The sequence below is a fragment of the Pongo abelii genome, chromosome X (assembly GCF_028885655.2).
Source record: "Pongo abelii isolate AG06213 chromosome X, NHGRI_mPonAbe1-v2.0_pri, whole genome shotgun sequence".
NCBI lineage: Eukaryota > Metazoa > Chordata > Mammalia > Primates > Hominidae > Pongo > Pongo abelii.
In genome coordinates this window covers 82,535,530-82,550,746 of record NC_072008.2, presented here as the reverse complement: position 1 = coordinate 82,550,746, position 15,217 = coordinate 82,535,530, and the positions used below count along the sequence as shown (strand labels likewise).

General features: G+C 36.1%; 1 protein-coding gene across 13 annotated transcripts in view; it reads left to right on the top strand.

The window, feature by feature from the left end:
- ATRX (ATRX chromatin remodeler) overlaps nt 1-15,217 on the top strand; it is a 282,829-nt gene that overhangs the window by 190,722 nt on the left and 76,890 nt on the right. For 12 of the 13 annotated variants that reach the window (XM_063721248.1, XM_024240521.3, XM_024240517.3 and 9 more), the window contains 2 exons: nt 3,049-3,202; nt 7,057-7,163. In XM_063721248.1, the coding sequence (XP_063577318.1) occupies nt 3,049-3,202; nt 7,057-7,163 (261 nt within the window). Of the gene's footprint in view, nt 1-1,116; nt 2,328-3,048; nt 3,203-7,056; nt 7,164-15,217 lie in introns of those variants that run through there. The other variant, XM_024240526.3, reaches the window with a different exon arrangement.

Below are 15,217 nucleotides of genomic sequence, written 5' to 3'. Positions count from 1 at the left end.
GAAGAGTAGACCAATCAGTGTGCATCATCCTGTGCTATAAATGGGTTATGTAAGAGTATACTGAGATTTTTTTTTTTAAGTGTACTGAGATATTGATCCTTTGTCACTTGGGAGTACAATTAGAATCTGAGGCAGCTGGTTTGCCTCCATAAATGAGTAGTCTCTTCTTTTTTTCCTGGTATACTATATAAGCATTAATGTTTTGTACATATGCCATAATGTGAATGGGTTGGAAAGCACTGGGGGCAGAATGTAGGAGGCTACATGTCGTGAGCCCAAAAACACGCAGGGAAGGCCATCAGTTCCAAAAGACAAATTTTGACCACTTGTCTAGGATTTTTGTTTCATTTTAGTTGTGTGCAGTCAAATATAAGTCATTTGTATATGGATATATTTTATATATTTTTGTAGCTTATATACATGTATAATATATTAGAATTATTCTCCAGAACTAATAGATAATAAAAATTTATTTTTTTCTTTGCATCTAAATTAACTCCATATAAAATGGAGTATATCATAATGTATGGATATACATAGCTGGTACTGTATAACTTTAAAAAAATGACTTTCTTACGGTAAAAGAAAATCTGAATAGGAAGTATTAAGGGGCTAGTCTGCCTCCTTAGCGCAGTAGGCAGCACATCGGTCTCATAATCTGACGCAAGTATTAAGGGGCTAACAATGTTGTACCTGGAATTTGAAATGGATATTAAATAGTTAATTACCTATAATTGAGCTACAATATGATTTTTGCCACATATTTTATTTTCACGTCAAAGAGTTACTGTTTGCTTTAATCTTTTTGTAGTAGCTTTCTCATTTTTCTGAGAAGCAGCATCTTGAATGAGTCATTTAAATTTAGCTTACATCATCCTCATTTCTGTGTTTTAAATGTTTTATTAGAAGGAGAGTTCGTGATCACGAAATGACTATGTAAATTACTTCAAAGTGTTAGATTTATTATTAAGTATTTTTAGAGTAAGCTTCATTGGTAAGCATTTGCATTTTAAAACGTATGTAATTGTATGGATATAAAGTTTTGTGACAGAATCCTTGTATATGATGTAGAGCCGTAATATTAGTACTAATATACCATATTTATTCACTCAACAGATATTTATAAAGTGCTTACTATATGCCCAGACATAAGGAGGGAACTGATAAGCCTAAATGGTAAATTGAAGAAGGTATGCTATGGAAATCCTAGGGAGATGCTAGTCTTGAGACTAGCAGCTTTGATTTTCATTTATCCAGGGACAGGATTTGAGACTTCGAGCCCTCTATAAGTTGGAGAGTTCTGTGACCCCTTCTCAAAGCTGAATCCCTTTAAAGTTTACAATCCCATGAACAATCCAGGGAGTTAACAAGGAAGCTTATCTATTTCAGCCAGGGCTCTTGGTTGGGAAAAATAGTTTCATTGAATTTACGGTCATGGCCTTCACCTCACATACTTTATGGTTTGAATTTATATTACTCATATAGTCTAAAAGATCCTAAGCTGAAATATTAACTTCACAAGTAATTCTGAGTTGGTGATTCCCTGGAGACCTGGTAGAAGCAAATGTAGAATCACTCTGGAGATACATGACCTTAACCAAGGCTACCCAGAAATTTCACAGATTGTAGCTACACCTGAGAAAATAACCTTAGGAAAAGCTAGGAACAGAAAGTATTAGTAGTCAACCTGAGGAAAGTTAGCATAGAAAATAAATGGCATGATTAGATTCTCAAGAACTTCTGATAATAGAAGTATTTGATAAAGACTATAAGTATGTCTAAAATGATATTTTTAAAATTCCTAATCATAACTTTATGCCAGAAAATTTAAAACTGAAAATACACAATATTTAAGAAAAATATACTCAGCAATGAGCATTCATTGCAGTTATTTCATATTAGCCAAAAACAAGAAACAATCTAGATATCTATGAGGAGAACTAATAAATGATAGTGTATTCATGCAGTGGAATACTACATGGTAGTTAGAATGATTGAATGGGAGCTCCATGACAAGCATGAGTAAATCTCGCTTTGAGTGAAAAAGTAATTTGTAGGATTTTACAAACAGTATAGCCATTTGAACAGTTTAGTGATACACGTGCAGTAAAAAACATAAAACCCTGCAAAAAATGGTAAATATATAATTTAGGGGTTTAGTTACCTATTGGAAAAGAAGGAAGGAAAGAGAATGGGATCATGTAGGATCATATATTAGACTTCAGCTTCATCCGAAGTTTTAACAGTGTTAAAATTTGATGAAGATGGAATGTGGAAGCACATTTGTTTCTTATATCTTATATACTTTTCTGAGCATTTAAATTTTTGTAACAAAAATATATTTTAAAATACTTTGCATTCAAAAGCAATTGAGAAAGTGTATAAACATGCTAAACCTGCATATTTCTTATTTTGAATCAAACTATGTTTAAATCTTTTAATAAATTATTTTATGCTACTTTCTCCTTCCACCTTTCATAGTCAAAGTTTGTGGGGAAAATCTATAAGAACAAAATCATTTAATATGATATGCCGATTCTGGGGTCAATTCTTGTTGGCAGTTTCCAGATCCTAGTAGCACAGTGAAATGTTTTCTACCCCCAAGGTCTTTTCTCTCATGATAACTGAGCCTTTCCATCTCTGTTGATTCCTGTCTCATGGAGTATGTTTGGGGGCATTTTACTCTCTTAGGGCCTGGTGAGAGGGGGATGGTTTCTCTTCTCTTTGGGTCTCTTTCTGAGCTCCACTCCTACCCCGAGGGTTTGTCTCTTACACTTGCACTCTCTCAGAGTCAATCTCTTGCTTGTTCTCTTATTTGTCATCTCCTTCCTTTCCCTTTTTCTATCTAGAGCTCACTCTTCTGGGATAGTCTCTGTCTTTCTGTGCTGTATGTGCGTGTGCCTGCCTTTCTCTTTTTTCCCTCCCCTCTCCCAAGTCCCCATCAGTTTCTTTCTTACTCTCCCCATGGGTAGGTCTTTTTCTGTCTCTCTTGCTCTCTTTCCATTTCTTTTCTAATTTACCTACTTATGTTCCATTTGTCTTATTTAGGTAAAGCTACTTCTTCTTCTAATCCAAGCAGCCCAGCTCCAGACTGGTACAAAGATTTTGTTACAGATGCTGATGCTGAGGTTTTAGAGCATTCTGGAAAAATGGTACTTCTCTTTGAAATTCTTCGAATGGCAGAGGAAATTGGGGATAAAGTGTAAGTGCTTTACCATATTTATTATATAAATTAACCTTTTGATTATGTTTTTATTGCTTAAACAATGTATTTGAACAAATCTGTTGCTTTTCCTTCCTTCCTAAAGATGTGATTTATTTGGTCATTGTAGTGCTAGGCCAATACAAGCAGCTATCTTTTTTGTAAGCCACTAGTTCTGATTGCATATTCAGGTTATTTCTTCAGTGTAAATTTCTGCTTCTGGCTATTGCAACTTGAACTTATTTCCTTGGGTAGAGCTCTTAGTTGAAATTTGTTTTTCTCCATCTTCAAAATCATTTTTCGGTTTATGTAGTGTGACTTCTACTGTGTTGCTTTACTGAGATTTCCCCCTGTAAAGTCACTAGTGACCTTCTAATCCTCAAATCTAGTGGACATCTCTCAGGCTTTATTTTATTTCACCTGCTTGATTATTCTTTCTTCTTCTTCTTCTTCTTTTTTTTTTTTCCCCATTATGAGACAGGGTCTTGCTCTGTTGCCCAGGCTGGAGTGCAGTAGCACAATCACGGCTTACTGCAGTCTTGACCTCCCAGGCTCAGGTGATCCTCCCACCTCAGCCTCTCCAGTAGCTGGGACTACAGGCACATGCCACCATGCCCAGCTAGTGTTTTTATTTTTAGCAGAGACAGGGTTTCACCGCGTTGCCCAGGCTGATCTCGAACTCTTGAGCTCAAGCAATTTGTGCGCCTCAGCCTCCCAAAGTGCTGGGATTACAGGTGTGAGCCACTACACCCAGCCTGATTATTCTTTCTTTATCATTTATTCTTTGTTTTTTTTTCCACTTCTAACATTTTTGCCACCATTCCTTTCTTTGCATCTTCACCCCCCTTCAAATTACTTTTCCAAAAACATTATTTTTTTTTTTTTTGAGACAGAGTTTTGCTGTTGTTGCCCAGGCTGGAGTGCAATGGTGCGATCTTGGCTTATCGCAACCTCCACCTCCCAGGTTTAAGTGATTCTCCTGCCTGAGCCTCCTGAGTAGCTGGGATTCCAGGCACGCGCCACCACGCCCAGCTAGTTTTGTATTTTTAGTAGAGATGGGGTTTCTCCATGTTGGTCAGGCTGGTCTCGAACTCCTGACCTCAGGTGATCTGCCTGCCTCAGCCTCCCAAAGTGCTGGGATTGCAGGCGTGAGCCACCATGCCTGGCCTCCAAAAACATATTTTTAAAGTTTTGAACAAGACTTACTGTCTAGGCTGCTAGGTCCCGACATCTGATTATAAACGATTTTTAAAAGGTATCTGAGATGGCTTTTTTTTTTTTTTTTTTTTTTTTTTGAGATGGAGTTTTGCTCTTGTCACCCAGGCTGGAGTGCAGCGGCGCAATCTCAGCTCACTGAAATCACCTCCGCTTCCTGGGTTCAAGTGATTCTCCAGCCTTGCCTCCTGAGTAGCTGGGATTGCAGGCACATACCACCACACCTAGCTAATTTTGTTTTTTTAATAGAGATGGGGTTTCACCACGTTGGCCCAGCTGGTCTTGAACTCCTGACCTCAGGTGATCCACCCACCTCAGCCTCCCAAAATGCTGGGATTACAGGTGTGAGCCACCGCGCCTAGCTTGAGATGCTTTTAATAAAAATTTTAAATAAGGCTAAAATAAAATAATCTTTTATGTTTAAAAAAATCTCAAAATATGGTCTCAGAAACAAAAGAGTTCTTCTTGTTGTCTGCAACTGGAAAAGGTTAATAGAGAGAACCATTAGTATAGACATTTAATCCTAACAACTTTTTTTCCTTTTTTACTGTAAGACTTCTCTGAGTTCAGTGGTTCCCAGAACCAGCCTTAATTGCTAACTGACTAAAATCAACCTCTTTCCAGTATAGTAACCCAGATTGCAGATTAATTCCAATTTAATAATTAGTATTTCTAAGACTTTAAGTTTCTCACTTATGGGAACTTTCAAGAACTTAATTTGTAGCACAAAAAGAATTGATTCAATTATGTTTTTGATTTTGGGAAAGATAAACTACTGAGGGGTCAAAGCATAGGCCTTGGTCATTTGAGCTGAGCACCAGGAGTCAATTCATTTTCTTACCAACATTCTAGAAGTAGTTAACGGGGAGATAGTAGACTCCAACAGTGTGGAGCTCAGGAAGTCATACAATAAAAAACACTTAAGTGGTTAACTCCAACAGCCATAGCTTTCTTACCAACATTCTAGAAGTAGTTAACGGGGAGATAGTAGACTCCAACAGTGTGGAGCTCAGGAAGTCATACAATAAAAAACACTTAAGTGGTTAACTCCAACTCCATAGCTTCAATTGTTTTCAGTTCTACTAAATCTGAAGATATGTAGCAGGGAATGTTGAAGGATCTTCAGGAGTCATAAGTACCTTCGTCTCCTATGGTATAGCTTTTAGAATAAAAATAAAACTTTTAAAGCATACTTGCCACAGGTATATTGTTTCTTGTATACTGATCTACTTTGTTTGCATATATAAAGGACAATAGAAGACCTCTTATATTCTCTTTCTAGATTTTATTTCTTTTCTAGTGTGTAAGTATGTTATAAATTCTCTCCAGTGCATTAGACCAGAATAGTCATTTTAGAACTATGTCTCAGAGCCCCTGCAAATTGGTGACCAACAGGAGAGGGTAAGGGAACAGTAACATTTTTCCTCCTTCTCCCGTAATGCCTAAAACAGCTTGCTTTTATAATTTATTTTATTTGAACTCTACACAAAACTTGATGTGAACAAATAGTTTTCATGGCTAAAAAGGAGTTAGAAAATTACTAGGGCAGAGAATCAGGAATTTGCAGACATATTTGAAATGTAATGACAAAGTGTTATAGAATGCATGTAATTTTAAATTACTGAGATACTTGTAATAGGGAAACTTTTTACATTCTCTAAACAGTGTCTTTTATAGAGCAGAAGTTTTAAATTTTGATGAAGTCTAATTTATCAACTTTTAAAACAATCATACTTTGTGTCATGTGTAAATAATTTTTTACCTAACCAATGTTATGAAGATTTTCTTCTGTGTTCTTCTAAACATTCTGTTCTTACAGTTTTTAGTTAGATTTATGCTCCATTTTAAGTTATTTTTTGCATAAAGTATGCAGTTTAGGTTGAAGTTCACTTTTTTTCATGTGGATGTTCAGTTTTACTAAGACCATTGTGTTGGGTTTTTTTGTTTTTTTGTTTTTTTGTTTTTTTTGAGACAGAGTCTTGCTCTGTCGCCCAAGCTGGAGTGCAGTGGCGCGATCTCCACTCACTGCAAGCTCCGCCTCCTGGGTTCACGCCATTCTCCTACCTCAGCCTCCCCAGTAGCTGGGACTACAGGCACCCACCACAGTGCCCAGCTAATTTTTTTGTATTTTTAGTAGAAACGGAGTTTCACCGTGTTAGCCAGGATGGTCTCGATCTCCTGACCTCGTGATCCGCCCATCTCGGCCTCCCAAAATGCTGGGATTACAGGTGTGAGCCACTGCGCCCAGCTACCAAGACCATTGGTTAAAAGACTGTCCTTTTACCATTGAAATGCCTGGGCCCTACAATTAATTATCCTATGTGGCTCTCTATCTGGACTCTATTCTGTTCTATTGATCTGTGCCTGTCCCTTTACCGGTACTACACTGTCTTGGTTACTGTAACTTTGTAAGTAATGAAATCATGAAGAGTCAGCCCTCCAACTTTTTCTTTTTCAGAATTGTCTTCCCTCCTCTGATGTGGCATTCTCATATACATTTTACAATCACCTTGTAATTTCTACAAAAAATCCTGCTGGGATTTTTGTTACAATTGTGTTAAATTTGTAGATCGATTTAGGAAGAAGTGATATCTTTACTAGGAATCTTCTAATCTATAAACACTAATCTGTTTTTTTAGCCTTGTTTTCAGCCAGTCCCTCATATCTCTGGACTTGATTGAAGATTTTCTTGAATTAGCTAGTAGGGAGAAGACAGAAGATAAAGATAAACCCCTTATTTATAAAGGTGAGCTACAAATATTTCTGTATCATAATTTTAAAAACACTGATTTAAACATACCATACAAACATTTTAACAACAAAAGAAACAAAACTACCCAGAATCTCACAACCCTAACATATCAACATTTTTTTGCAATGTCTCTTTGTCCTTATCCATATATATGTATAGTCTTTTTCAAAATAAAATTGTATTGTTTATATTTGAGGTTTACAACATGGTGTTATGGGATACATATAGATAGTAAAATGGCTACTGTAGTGAAGCAGATGAACATATCTGTCATCTCATATAGTTTTTTTGGTGACAAGAGCAGCTAATATCAACTTACTTAAGAAAAATTCCTAATACAGTAGTATTTGTTGTTGAAATTGTAGGATAAATTAAAATTTTTTGGTTTCTAAAGCAGTTTTAATGAGAGATAATTCACATCCTGTACAATTCACCCATTTAAAGTGTAGAACTCAATGGTTTTAATATATTCACAGAGATGTACAAACATCACTAGAGTCAGTTTTTGAACATTTTAATCACTACCAAATAAAACTCTGTACCCTTTAACTATTACTCCCCTACCCAGCCCAAAACTCCCTCACATAAGCAACCACTGATCTCCTTTATGTTTCTAATAGATTCATATATTCTGGACCAGTCATATAAATGGAAACATGTAATATGTGGTCTTGATAGATATTAGGGTTGTTCTCACCTTTCAGCTGTTGTGAATAGTGCTGTTGTGTACATTTGTTATACAGGTTTTCATTTATTTAAACAAATGGCAATACCAAACTGTTTTCTATACTGCCTGTACTATTTCAGTCCTACCAGCAATGTACAAGCATTTCAGTTTCTCCACATTCTTATCAACACCTGTTATTTTTCATTTTTGTTTTAATTATAACCATCCTAATGGTTGTGAAGTGGTATCTTATGATTTTAATTTTCATTTCTCTAATGACTAATAATGTTGAACATCTTTTAATGTACTTGTTGACTATTTTTTTATCTTCTTTGGAAAAAATATTTATTCAGGTCCTTTGCCCATTTTTGAATTGGATTGCTTATCTTTTTGTTGTTGAAATGTAAGTGTTTTAAAAAATATATTCTACATACTAGGCCCCTATCATATGTATGATTTGCAAATATTTTCTCTCATTCTGTGGGTTATCTTTCGCTTTCATTTAAAAAAAAAAAAACAATAGTTCCGGTGATCTGTATCACTTTCTTTTATTTATTTATTTTTAATTTTTCGTAGAGATGAGGTCTCCCTCTATTTGCCCACACTGGTCTTGAACTCCTGGGCTCAAGCAGTCCTCCCTTGTTGGCCTCCCAAAGTGCTTGGATTACAGGTGTGAGTCACCATACCTGGCCATCTGTTGCTTTCTTGAGTGTGTCCTCTGATGCACAAAAAAATTTTATTTTGTTGACATCCAATTTTTTTTTCTTTTGTTGCTTGTGCTTTTACTGTCATAGCTAAGAAACCATTTCAAAATAAAAAGTCGTGAAGATTTAACCCCTGTGTTTGCTTAAAAGAGTTTTATAGTTTTATTCCTTGCACTTAGGTCTTTGATCCATTTTGAGTTAATTTTTATGCATGATATGAGGTAAAGGCTCAACTTCAGTCTTTTGCTGTGGTTATCCATTTGTCCCAGGACTGTTTGTTGAAAAGAATATTCTTTCTTTATTGAATGGCTTTTGTCACTCTTATTAAAAAGGAATTGATGATGGAGACACATGTTTGTTTCCTGACCCTCAATTCTATTCCATTGTTCTATATGTCAGTCGCTGTGCTAATACTGCACTATTTCATTACCGTTGCTTTGAAAGTGATGTTGAAATTGGAAAGTGGCTATTCCAGATCTCTTGGAATTCACCATCAACCTTAGACTCTCCTATAAATTTCTACAAAGAAGTCAGCTTAGATGCTAATAGGGATTGTGTTGAATGTATAGTTAATTTTAGGAAGTACTGCCATCTTAATAATACTATGTCTTATCCATGAACATGGGGTGTTTTGCTGTTTATTTAGGTCTTTTATTTATTTCACCAATATTTTATAGTTTGCAGAGTATACATTTTACACTTTTGTTAAATGTATTTGTACATATTTTATTTCTGAGGCTGAGTGAAATCTGTTCTTAGTGAATCTTTATGATTTTTTATATATAAGATCATGTCATCTGCAAGTACAGATAATTTCCTTTCTAATCTGAATGCCTTTTATTTGTTTGCTTATCCAGTTGCCCTGGTTAAGACCTCAAGTACAATGTTGAGTGAAAGTGGCAAGAGCTGACATCCTCGTCTTGTCTCTATTCATAGTGTGAAGGAATCCAGTTTTTCAACATTTTGTATGATGTTAGTTTCATAGGTACTATTTATCAAGTTGAGGAAATTCTCTTTCTAGTTTGTTAAATGTGTTTGTCACGAAAGAGTGTGACATATTATCTTGATTTCTCTGCAGCTATTGAGATGATCATGTCATGTTTTTTTTTTTTTCCCCCATTCTATTAACATAGTGTGTTACTTTGATTTTCACATGTTAAACCAACCTTGCATACCTGGGATAAATCCACTTGTCATGGTGTATAATTCTTTTTATATGGTCCTGGATTCAGTTTGCTAGTGTTTTTTGTTGTTGGCAATGGAATGTTTTAATTGGCTTTTTTTGTCCTGATTATGAAAGTATTATTATATCTTGCATATATAATATTGGCTGTATAATATTCTGTCTTATGGCTGTACATAACTTATTTAATCATTTGATTGCTTTCTCTAATTTTTCAACTTTTTTTTTTTAGAGACAGGGTCTCACTCTGTCACCCAAGCTGAAGTGCAGTCGAGCAATCTTGGCTCACTACAGCCTCTGCCTCCTGGGTTCAAGCGATTCTTGTGCCTCAGCCTCTGAATAGCTAGGATTACAGGTGTGTGCCACCACGCCTGGCTAATTTTTGTATTTTTTGTAGAGACGGGGTTTTGACATGTTGGCCAGGTCTTGAACTCCTGGCCTCAAGTGATCCGCCTGCCTTGGCCTCTTAAAGCACTGGGATTACAGGCATGAGCTACCACACCTGGCCTAATTTTTCAACATTTTAAATTTTTGTACATAAGTTTCTATCTGCGTTTTAAACTTTTTTGCTTAAGATAGATTCCTAAGAGGAGAAATCATTTACCAACAGGTATGATCTTTTTTAGGACTTTTGAAACATTGTCAACTTATTTTCCAGAACAGTTGGATTAGTACTCATAGTAGGAATCCTTGAATGATCACTACACCATTGCCATAATAACTAAAACCTTTCTTAATAGATGAATAATGATGTCTTATATTTGTTTTAATTTGCATTTATTTTATAACCAGTAACATAGATTGTCTCTGCTAATCTCTTCTTGCTTTTACTGCTGACTGATGGCTAGTTTCTGTCTGCCTGCAGTGCTTTCTCCACCTGCACTATCTTCTTCACCTGATTAATTCCTATCCATTCTTCATCTTTCATGTCCAGTGACACTCCTCAGTACTGACTTCCCTCCTCCTGACTCTAATATGTCTGATTTTTTCCTTTTAATTTTTGTGGGTACATGGTAGGTGTTACGTATTCATGGGTTACATGAGATATTTTGATATATGCATGCAGTGGATAATAATTACATCAGGGTAAATGGGATATCTATCACCTCAAACATTTATCCTTTGTGAAACAAAAAATCCAATTATACTCTTTTAGTTATTTAAAAATATACAATTTAATTATTTTTGACGGTAGTCACCCTGTTGTGCTAGCAATTACTGGTTCTTATTCATTCCAACTATATATTTGTACCTGTTAACCATCAGTACTTCCACCCCAACCACCCACTACCCTTCCCAGCCTGTGGTAACCATCCTTCTACTCTATATCTCCATGAGTTCAATTATTTTTATTTTTAGATCACACAAATAAATGACAACATGCAAAGTTTGTCTTTCTCTGCCTAGCTTATTTCACTTAATGACCTTCAGTTCCATCCATGTTGTTGTAAATGACAGGATCTTTCTCTTTTATGGCTGAATACTACTCCGTTGTATATATGTATCACATTTTCATTATCCATTCATCTGTTGATGGACACTTAGGTTGTCTCCAAGTCTTGGCTATTGTGAACAGTGCTACAATAAACAGTGCAGATACGTCTTTGATATACCGATTTCCATTATTTTGGGTATATACCTAGGAGTGGGATTGCTGGATCTTTTTTTTTTTTTTTTTTTTTTTGGTGGGGGGAGACAAGGTCTTCCTCTGTCACCCAGGCTGGAGTGCAGTGGTGTGATCTCGGCTCACTGCAACTTCCACCTCCTGAGTTCAAGGGATTCTCCCACCCCAGCCTCCCCAGTAGCTGGGACTACAGGCGTGCACTACCACGCCCAGCTAATTTTTGTATTTTTTGGTAGAGACAGGGTTTCACCATGTTGGCCAGGCTGGTCTCAAACTCTTGACCTCAGGTTATCTGTCTGCCTTGGCCTCCCAAAGTGCTGGGATTATGTAAGTGAGCCACTGCGTCTGGCCGGGATTGCTGGATTCTATGGTAGCTCTGTTTTTAATTTTTTGAGGAACCTCTGAACTGTTCTCCATAGTGGTTTTACTAATTTATGTTCCCACCAACAGTGTACAAGAGTTCCCTTTTCTCCAAATCCTCTCTAGTATTTGTTACTCCCTGACTTTGGATAAAAGCCAAGTTAACTGGGGTGGGAAGATATCTCATAGTTTGATTTGCATTTTTCTGATGATGAATGATGTTGAGCACCTTTTCCTATACCTGTTTGCCATCGGTATGTCTTCTTTTGAGAAATGACTATTATTTTGTCCATTTTAAAATCAGATTATTAAATTTTTTTCCTGTAGAGTTGTTTGAGTTCTTTATATATTCCGGTTATTAATCGCTTGTCAGATGGGTAGTTTTCATATATTTTCTCCCATCCTGTGGGTTGTCTCTTCACTTTGTTGACTGTGTCCTTTGTTGTGCAGAAGCTTTTTAACTTGATGAAATCACATTTGTCTGTTTTTGCTTTTGTTGCCTCTGCTTGTTGGGTATTACTCAAAAAATCTTTGCCTAGTCCAATGTCCTGGAGAGTTTCCCCAATGTTTTCTTGTAGTAGATTTACAGTTTGAGGTCTAAGATTTAAGTCTTTAATCCATTTTGACTTGATTTTTATATATGGCGAGAGATAGAGGTCTAGTTTTTTTCTCCTGGCATATGGATATCCAGTTTTCCCCAGCACTATTTGCTGAAGAGACTGTCTTTTCCCCAGGGTATATTCATGGCAACTTTGTCAAAAATGAGTTCACTGCAGATTTATGCATTTATCTCAGGGTTCTCTATTGTGTTGATCTATGTGTTTTTATGCCAGTACCATAGTGTTTTGGTTACTACAGTTCTGTAGTATAAAGTCAGGTAATGTGATTCTTCCACTTTTGTTCTTTTGGCCTAGTATAGCTTTGGCTATTTTGGGTCTTTTGTGGTTTCATACAAATTTTTAGGGTTGTTTTTTGTATTTCTGTGAAGAATGTCACTGGTATTCTATACGGATTGTAATGAATCTGTAGATTGCTTTGGGTAGTGTGGACATTTTAATAATATCGATTATTCCAATCCCTGAACCTGGAATATCATTCTATGATTTTGTGTCTTCAGTTTCTTTCAGCATTGTTTTATAGTTTTCATCATAGAGATCTTTCACTTCTTTGGTTAATTCCTAAGTATTTTATTTATAGCTATTGTACATGGGATTACTTTCTTGATGTCTTAAAAAATTTTTTTTTAATTTGTAAGTTTCTTTACTTCTCTTTCAGGTTGTTTGCTGTTGGTATATAGAAATGCTACTGATTTGTGTATGTTGGGTTTATATCCTGCCACTTCACAGAATTTCTTTATCATTTCTAATAGTTTTCTGGTGGAGTTTTCAGATTTTTCCAAGTTAAGATCAGATCATCTGCAAACAAGGATAATTTGATTTTTTTCTTTCCAATTTTGATGCCCCTTATTTCTTGTTCTTGTCTAATTACTCTAGCTAGGACTTCCACTACTATGTTGAATAACAATGATAGAAGTGGGCATCCTTGTCATGTTCTTGATCTTAGAGGAAAGCCTTTTAGTTTTTCTTTCTTTAGTATGATACTAGCTATGGGTCTGTCATAGATGGCTTTTATTATTTTGAGGTATGTTGCTTATGTACTTAGTTTTTTTAGTGTTTTTTCATAAAGGGATGTTGAATTTTGTCAAATGCTTTTTTGCCATGAATTGAAATGATCATATGGTTTTGTTTTTTGTTGTTTTTTTGTTTTGTTTTGTTTTTGTTTTTGTTTTGTTTTGTTTTGTTTTTTTTTTGAGACAGTCTGGCTCTGTTGCCCAGGCTGGAGTGCAATGGCGTAATCTTGGCTCACTGCAATCTCTGCCTTCCGGGTTCAAGTGATTCTCCTGCCTCAGCCTCCCGAGTAGCTGGGATTACACGCATGTGCCACCGCGCCTAGCTAATTTTTGCATTTTTAGTAGAGATAAGGTTTCACCATGTTGGCCAGACTGGTCTTGAACTCCTGACCTCGAGTGGTCCACCTGCCTCAGCCTTCCAGAGTGCTGGGATTACAGACGTGAGCCACCACACCCAGCCGATCATAGGGGTTTTGTCTTTCATTCTGTTGATATGATGTATCACATCAATTTGTATATGTTGAACCATTCTTGCATCCCTGGGGATAAGCCCCAGTTGGTCATGATGGATGATCATTTTATTATTGAATTCCGTTTGCTACTGTTTTGTTGAGGATTTTTACATCAGAATTCACCAGTGATATTGGCTTATAGTTTAATTTTTTTATGTGTGTTTATCTGGTTTTGTTATCAGGGTAATACTGGCCTTGTAAAATGAGTTTGGAAGTATTCTGTTCTCTACTTTTCAGAATATCTTGAGTAGGATTGGTCTTATTTCTTATTTAAATATTTGATAGAATTCAGCAGTGAAGCTGTCGGGTCCTGGGATTTTCTTTGCTGGGTGACTTTTTATTATGGCTTCAATCTCATTACTTTTTATTGGTCTGTTCAGATTTTGGATTTCTTCACGGTTCAATCTTGGTAGGTTGTGTGTGTCTAGAAATTTATCCATTTCTTCTAAAGTTTTCCAATTTATTGGCATATAGTTGCTGATAATAGCAACTAATGATTCTTTGAATTTCTGCTGTAACAGTTGTAATATCTTTATTTTCATCTCTGATTTTATTTTTTTGGGTCTTCTCTCTTTTTTGCTTAGTCTGTCTCAAAGTTTGTCAGTTTTGTGTATTTTTTTCAAAAAACCAGTTTTTTGTTTCATTGATCTTTTGTATTGTTTTCTTTATTTCAAGTTTATTTATTTCTGCTCTGATCTTTATTTTTCTTCTACTAATTCTGGGCTTGGTTTGTTCTTGCTTTTCTAATTCTTCTCTTCTCTTCTTCTTCTTTTTTTTTTTTTTTTTTTGAGACAAGGTCTCACTTTGTCGCCCAGGTTGGAATATAGTGGCACAATCTCGGCTCACTGCAACCTCCGCCTCTCAGGTTCAAATGATTCTTCCGCCTCAGCCTCCTGAGTAGCTGAGATTACAGGCGCCCGCCACCATGCCCGGCTAATTTTTGTATTTTTAGTAGAGACAGGGTTTCACTATGTTGGCCAGGCTGGTCTCAAACTCCTGACCTCAGGTGATCCACCCGCCTCAGCCTCCCAAAGTGCTGTCATTACAGGCATGAGCCACCGCGACCGGCCTCTGATTCTTTAAGATGCCTTGTTACATTGTTTATTTGCAGTTTTTCTTCTTTTTTGATATAGGCATTTATAGCTCTAAGCTTTCCTCTTAGTACTGCTTTCCCTGTGTCTTACGTTTTTTGGTATGTTGTGTTTCCATTATCATTTTTTAAAGAAAATTTTCAATTTCCTTCTTAATTCCTTCATCGGCCCACTGGTCATTCAGGAATGTGTTGTTTAAATTCTATGTATTTGTATAGTTTCCACAATACCTTGTTATTAATTTCTCCTTTTATTCCACTGTGGTGAGAGAAGATAC